At 37.5% G+C, this 8,170-nt stretch overlaps 1 protein-coding gene across 3 annotated transcripts in view; it reads left to right on the plus strand.

Annotated features, from left to right (window-relative positions):
* The window catches only part of mbd2 (methyl-CpG binding domain protein 2), a 30,305-nt gene extending 22,372 nt beyond the window's left edge, over positions 1–7,933 (plus strand). For 2 of the 3 annotated variants that reach the window (XM_049020855.1, XM_049020852.1), the window contains 3 exons: positions 4,659–4,749; positions 4,843–5,020; positions 5,772–7,933. In XM_049020855.1, the coding sequence (XP_048876812.1) occupies positions 4,659–4,749; positions 4,843–5,020; positions 5,772–5,877 (375 nt within the window). In that variant the 3' untranslated portion in view covers positions 5,878–7,933. The remainder of the gene's footprint in view (positions 1–4,658; positions 4,750–4,842; positions 5,021–5,771) is intronic. The other variant, XM_049020853.1, reaches the window with a different exon arrangement.
* Positions 7,934–8,170: the final 237 nt, after the last annotated feature.

Below are 8,170 nucleotides of genomic sequence, written 5' to 3' on the forward strand. Positions count from 1 at the left end.
CATCACAGTAGGTAGAATATACTTTTGGTTACACCCACTAAGTGGCAAAAAAGACTGGGTGGCAGCATTACTGTTTAGTCTGAATGCTGTGGCGACACATTTAAAAAGGTAGAGAGTCACGATTCATTGTTCAAAATTATTTAACAAGCAATCGGGGTTATCTTTTTACAGACTTTTGAAAGCTAAAGAAAAGCTTTAAAGACAATGTTGCTATGGATTGCAGCGATCCAACTGTAGAGTAATATTATGAATCCAGTTGTATAGGATTTTTGGGTAAAATCATACATTAAGTTTTATATACTGTACTGGCTATTCATCAGTTTTACTGTTTAGCATCGTTCATTTATATTTTGTGAAATTCTAAAGTTTTTGTCAGCATTTATTAAAAAACATCTTTGATGAGCCTTTTGGTATAAAAGTGGGGGGTGGTTAGATAGCGTTAGCTAGTCAAGATAAATCCAGTTTTCCTTCTAAGGGGCTACTCCACAAAACAAATTTAGACAGGTAGCCTATTTGGGGAAAATGGTTGAGGGATCATTAAAATCAGAGCTATACATAAAATTTTAACGTACCCAAATAAGGTAATGTCAATTGCCCTGCGCAAAATTCAGTCACTGTATTTCACTGTAATATTTTATTTTTGTTAAAGGATTATCATGTTCATGAGTGACCAGATATACGCATAGTAGGTTACTGCCATACTTTCATTTATTTTCAAAATAAGGTTTACGTGTATTTCAGTTTGGTTCACAATATAAATGGAATGGCCCACGTTCCACAGTTTACTTGTTGGCATAATTGTTGGGGGTGAAACCTCCTTTTCTTGCTTGAATTAATTGTATTTGTTGCATGGTCACGCCTTCGGGTTAAAGTTAATGGTGGACGTGAACCTGCTGATTTAATAGGATGAGATCAGGGCATGGATGTCTTCCATCAGGCCCTGTAGGAAATAGAAATCATTTAAATAGAAATGGTTTTAAATATTTCTGAGATGATAGATGATTTTACTGCAGGATTGATGTGTTGATCGAATCTAAGATTTGCTTACACCAAGATCAGCAGCATGCCGTTTTGCATAGAGTTGACCCAGGCTCCGAGAAACATAATTAATGTGACCATCCAGAATAAAATAATGTCAGTTGTATTCTCATGTAGTTTAACAACCTTTTGTTTTTAAACAGGCAATTAAGTTCATCAGGAAATGGGGGGCATGGGATTTCAAGAGTAGGTAAATCTAAGTTTCATCGGCATAGCTATGGAAACCCGATAGGGCCCAGAACGGAGTCCTGATGAATTCCACATGCAATGGTCCCACTAAAAAGACGCTTGTCTAGATGATAGTAATAAGTTCTAAATATTTTTGCATTGAATGTATGTAGCTACATTTCATCTGAATTTGTTTTGACTAAATATTAGGGCTGCAACAATACACATCCGTTGTGTACAGTACGTCGGTACCTCATTTTCAGTTCAGTATACACAATGAAATGAATGAATACATTTATTGACAAGAGTGGTACCTACATTCACAAGTAGATGTTTGATATGGAAAATATTAAATATTGTGCTAATTGTGGTTGTGAGTTGATTATGGCTGCTTATAGTCAGTCATAATTGGCAGTTTAAGAACATTTTAGTTTCGCAATAAAAAAACACCAGCCCTGCAGAGAGAGTAGTTGATAAAACCAAGACTGTGTCAGCTCTGTTGTACCGGACTCTGATGTTGCTGAAATCACAAGCAAACATGCTGACTCATTTGAGGCAATATGATCTGAAAGTGTGTTCAACCTGAGCAAAGCAGAAAGCCTCTGCAAATTAGTACCCCCCATGGTAATAAAGACACTTTGACCAGGAATACCTGATGGTACTGGAGAATAACTATAGGCTTTAGGAGTGTTTATCACTACAGATTTGTGGCCATACTCTGAAAAGAAAAGAACACGAGATTTAGTTCATTTTGATTGTTATGATATGTTTTTATTTATTTGTTTAACATAATTGTTTTTTCAATGTGCAAAATAGCATCTCTTAGGTTTTGTTATTCAGATATGTCGAGAGACTCATTGCCATTGGATTGCAACTGTTCCTTATTGTGTTGGTGTTTGCAGTTTTATTAATAAATAATTTCAAAGCAAATTCTGTTTTCCCTGCTCTCCGAACATCGCACCGAACCATGAACCCAAAACCGAGGTTTTTACTGAACCATGCATTTTATGGAAGCATGGCCATTAAGTCCCTGCTAAATATACACTGAAAATGCACTTAATCGAAATCGTGTCTTGTGGTGCAATCACTCAGCCGAGGGTACCGTGATTTGCGTGGCCACACTACCATTTGGCACTAGCTAGTCTAGAAATGTCACACTGTAAACTGTTGGCAATTGGTGAATTATTATTCTTCGTTATTCAATTCAGGTCAACCCAAATTTATTTATATAGTGCATTTTCACAATATTATTCTCAAAGCACTTTATATTGTCCCTTCCCAGTGCCCGCAGAGAGCAAGCCAGAGGTGACAGTAGCAAAGAAAAATTTCGTAGTAGGAAGAAACCTTGGGAGGAACCAGACATAAAGCAGGAGCCCAACCTCCAAGGATCGAAAAGAAAGTCTGAAATAGTAAAGTCCCATTTTTTTTAAATAAAATTGTGTATAGTCCAGGTATAAATGTGGAAGGTTCTGCTAATCAGGACTGGCAGGTGAAGAAGCTGCTTTCTTTGATGGGATGGAGGGGTAGTGTGGTCCAGCAGCAGATGTGTAGTCAGGTTGGGTGGGCAGGCAGGGAATTGCCCACCATCAGGAGCTCCCAGAGAACTGAACAGGGCATTAATAACACTGTGTGACAAATATTATATAAGGTTTTCTGTAGTGTGGTATGGAGATGGGGAGGCTCCGCAGGTCTAATTAGCTGTGGTAGCTTAACAAGGTGGGCGAGGTGGGAGGGAACACAAGCATGAAGAATCCCTGAGCGCCAGCATTCCAGCAACACATGGGAGACGTGAAGCCAGAGTGACCTCATTGGACACCCAGTTCATCCGAAATCAATGACACTGATCTCCAACCATCTCTGCTCCACAGACTACAACAACAGCCAGGGATGAGAACTACCTATCAGCTTTGTCACCATATGCTACACTAAACAAATGACTTTTTAGCCTTGACTTCGGGAGTTATTGTGAATCTCGGACGGTTGCTGGCAGACTGTTTAATAACACTGGAGCTCTCTGCAGGAAAATGATGATCGTTCTTCTCTAGGCATCGCCAGGTAGCCCCCCCCCCCCCCCCCCCCCCCCATGGTACTGGAAAATAACTATAGGCTATAGGAGTGTTTATCACTACAGATTTGTGGCCATACTCTGTAGTAAAGAACACGTGATTATTTTCCGTCAGCATGTGGGGTATGTGGACCTGACCCTAGACCCTAGTCTATATCTTGAGACACTTTCCTTCCAGGTAATCTGGGACACTTCTAGCCTAGTGATACACCACGTACGTTTGAGCTTATATGTGTCTTGCTTAAGCTCCTGTGTTTGGTCTATATGCCAAGATGCATGTTTCTTGTTCCTAAGTGGTTTTCGTTTTAGTGGAGCAACACAGTCTAGACTGCTACCGAATGCCTGCTTAAGCGTTTCGAGCACAATTCCCAGTTCAGCCTCAACAGTGTGTGAAACGTGTGGAAGTGTAGACAAGGGCTGCAGCAGTGGAAGGACCGATTAAATGACTGGAGTAGCACTCAAAGTAGGAGTTGTCTTTGTCTGAATCTGAAATGTCACCATTGCATGGTCAGAATTAGCAGGGTTCAGTGGGAAGATTTACACATGTTCCATGAAAATACCACAACTAAGAACCGAATCTAGAGTGTGATTAAACAGATGAGTAAACCCTATGACATTATCTGTAAAACCAAATATGGAGATGAAGGCTTTCCTGAGAGGATCAGTATCATTTTCCATATGAATATTAAAATCCCCAACAATGAAAACTATCCACAAGAATGATCAAGCTTTTTAAGAAATCAGTGAATTCCTTTATGAAGTCACTGTAAGGGCCAGGAGGCTTATAAACAATACAGTGGCATCTGTAAGAGTGATACTTATCGCTGTGCTAGTTACATTAAAGACCATAAATTCAAATGTGTTGAATTTGTATCCTAATTTCTCTGTGATATCTGGTTTGCAATGAAAGAGAACAGCAACACCACCACCTCTGTTTCAGACTGGATTTAGTGTTATAAGTATACCCAGGAGAAGCAAATTCAATTAAAGGAACGTTGTAGTCTTGCTTAAACTAAGTTTAAAACAAGATCCTGATCAGTAATGAGATCATTTATAAGCAGTGCCTTAATAGCTAATGACCATACATTCAACAAGTTTTGTGTATATTACCATTGTTAGGTTACGGGGTAATTTCCCAAATTCCTACGTATATATTATATGAAATACAAAGCTTCATTTATTAGGTGATGAATGAATTCAAATTAAAACAAATTCACCCCTCTCCCCCCCCCCACATTTCCTGTGTCCCCTGGGTGCATTGCAAATTTTAAACTTAGTATATGTGCAAAATTGGGACTGTAAAAACTCAAAGTGGTGAGAGGACAGGTGGTTCTAAATTTCCACTATCCAAACGACCAACCTTTTCTCTAAATCTTTTCGTTTGCAGCTTTTTTGGGAGAAGCGATTAAAGGGTTTGAGGTCATCAGATGTAACGGAGGAGGTTCTGAGAAGCATGGAGCTTCCTAAAGGTTTACAAAGTAATGCCTCCTTTATTTACGTTAATGTTTTTTAAAATTTCATTTCACCGATGAAACAACCCGTGATGACGATCTGGAACTCGAATTTTTCAGGTGTTGGACCAGCTACCACAGATGAAACTTTACTGTCAGCCATCGCCAGTGCTCTTCATATGAGCTCAAACCCCATAACGGGTCAGACGTCAGCTGCCGCAGAGAAGAACCCAGCCGTCTGGCTAAACACGTCACAGCCACTCTGCAAAGCTTTCGTTGTTACAGATGAAGACATTCGGTAAGAACATGCTACTCCGACTAGTAAAGATGATGGAGATGTTAGAAAATAAACTCACCGTGACCATATGGAGTCTTCATTAGAGGATGTATAGGACGAAAATGGATATTAATCATTTCCTTTAAAATGTAGTTAGCTGTAGTTAAAAAAAAATACAATAGTACATAATAAATATATATATATATATATATATATATATATATATATATATATATATATATATAGCAGTAACAATTTCCATCAAGAAATTACATATATATTTATATATTTCTCTCTCTCTCTCTCTCTCTCTCTCTCTCTCTATATATATATATATATATATATATATATATATATATATATATATATATATATATATTTCTATGTAAATTATTGGATGTCAGAGTACTTTTTATATATAAAGGAAACAGTCCCACTTGTTTTTTGTGTGTAGAATATGATGGCTGTATGTGAATATGTGTGTACTAGATTACTGCTAGTTTTCCCGTGATTGCTGTGAAAGGATTAATACTGCTTAGTTTTCTTAGTCTTTCGATTTCGTAGAGAATATGCCAGCTGTGAAATGTGTCGTATGTGAACGGATTAATCAAACAAATAATGTGCTGATGAAATATACAGAGGTTTAATATTATTATTATTATTAGTGAATTAAAGGGAAAACAAATTTGTCTCCGTTACATTTTAGGGCTCATTACTCCATGGAATGGTTCCAAGATTCCAGAACCCATTTTTTTTTGCATTCTCTTGATAGGGAACAGGAACTGAAGGTCCATCAGGCACGGAAGAGCTTAGAAGAAGCACTGATGGCAGACGGTTTGGCGCGGGCTGCTGAATCGACCAGGGACACTGATATATAGAGGACAGACAACAAATAAATATTGGATGAGGTAAAGAGGGTCTAGTCTAGGGAACATCCCTACTGTACTCCAAAGTCAGATCCTAGTACTATTAGTGCTCACAATGCTGGAATGTCATCAGTGAACATATTCTAAATATGATTCTGCTTTATATATGAATCCCAGTTCCAAAGTAAAGGGGAGTTTGTCAATAAAGAGACAGCCTATAATATTAAAAGAAATTTAATTCTCAGAATGTTGCATTCATCTCCCCGACCTTGTATACCATATAAGTGATCCATTTTACTTGATGGCTGGCATACCCTTTGAATAATGCAGGTGTTGCTGAAAGATTACATGTTGCAGACATGGAGAAAATACAGCAGGTTCAATAAGTTAACGCTGAAAATGCACTTTGCAGAGACCCTTGGATGATCTGCCTTTGCCATGAAGTGTGTTGTCAATTGCAGGAATTTTATTTAATCTGATATATTAAATGGTTCAGTTGCCTCAAAATATAACGTGCTATATAAAATTTTAATAGCTTTTAATAATCTTGTTCCTTACTATTGTATACTCCCTAGTATACTGCATACTGTATATTAGGGATACAAATTCTGGGAATTTTTAGGATATATTGGGGAATTAATATTTTCCTGTGTGTACAGTTGTCAAACATACAACATGAGGCTAGACCGACCATCTGGCTGGCTGGTTGGAAATCTTTATCGTGGGGGACCTCAAAGCCCAAGGCCAATTTTTCATTCAGCCCTACTCACATTGATTAGGAACAACTTACCAATACAGACTTTAGGAGATTGCACAATTACATTGCCTTTGAGTACTACTATTTTGTAACACAATGATGAATTGCATAGTAAAATTTCTATCTATTGAAATAGCTTTAATAACATATTTACCTGTCATTTTTAGTGATCAGTGGTCATCGTTGACACACCACAGTGCACAACAACGAAATGTGTTCTCTGTATTTAACCCATATGTGACAATGTGACATAGCAGGGGGCAGCTAATTCAGCACCCAGGGAGCAGTGCTTGGGGGGGTGGTATCTTGCTCAGCAGTGCCTTTCTGGTCGGAGATCCGAACCAGTAATCTTTCAATCATAAGTGCACTTCCCTAAACATTAAGCCACCACTGCCCACACTGTCACCAAAAAAATGGAATCTATGAAAACCCAAGATTGGCATTGTTCTAAAGAATTTTTGTATATCAGCATGTGTAGTATTATTAGCCTTGGTGTATTCCATTGTTTCAGTTACTAAATGTGCCTTTATTTTCATTCTGTTTACAGAAATATAGCCTTTGACATTGGACTTTGTTTCAAAAATCACTGAAGGGAACATTGAGGGATCGTCAGTCTCCTTAAAGCTCAATGGACCCATGTAGTTTGACATCTTGTGATTATCACTGAAACCACACACACACACACACCCACGCACACATGTATATATGCATATATAAAGTCTCAGAACGATGCTTGTTTTGAATTAAGATTTTTCATAGAGCCATATATTGAGCAGCACTATTTGAATTTCAGGTCAAGTTGCAATCTGCTGGATTTGTATTGCTAATTGTTTTTATTGTTGATTTCAACAGTTGTAAGGGAATTGTGTATTTCAGGGTTTATAACAATTTATATGTATAGAAAACTGCTTATGTAATTAAAATTATGCTTACCAGAAAATTATAGCAAATTCCTGATTCAGTTTGGAGTAAATAAAGGATAATGCATAGAATGCATTATTATTATTATTGTTATTTAAAGTGAGGAAAATGTTATGTTCTATACTGCTGAACCAAAGGAATTGTTTTGTCTTAATCCATCATTTGCCTCTATTCAGTCTTTCAATTTTACATATTTTTCAATTACTCAGTATCTAATTTTATATGAACAAGTCACTCTGCTCTACCCTGATTATACTATTATTGTCATTAAGCTTCTTTATCCAATGATAAACTCAAATAATTTCCATTTTAACTACTAACTTCACAAAATACATGCTGCAGTTGTATATCTCCAATAAATAAATTATTTTTGGTCATTTTTGTACATAACCTGTTTGTGCTTGTGTTCTCCATACAGTTCCCATAAATCCAGGTACATCTTAACTTGTGACAATTGTAGCTTGGTCCAGTGCAATGCCCCCCCCCCCTTTGACTTTTGGGGGCTTTTTTGTATCCCATGGACTTTGGGGCATCTAACTTTTTTGTGTGTTGGTAGTCTTGTAATATTTTCATTAGACTGCTATGTTTTCGTTCTGTGAAACGTATCACACAAACTGCCCCCGCATT

The sequence above is a fragment of the Brienomyrus brachyistius genome, chromosome 7 (assembly GCF_023856365.1).
Source record: "Brienomyrus brachyistius isolate T26 chromosome 7, BBRACH_0.4, whole genome shotgun sequence".
NCBI lineage: Eukaryota > Metazoa > Chordata > Actinopteri > Osteoglossiformes > Mormyridae > Brienomyrus > Brienomyrus brachyistius.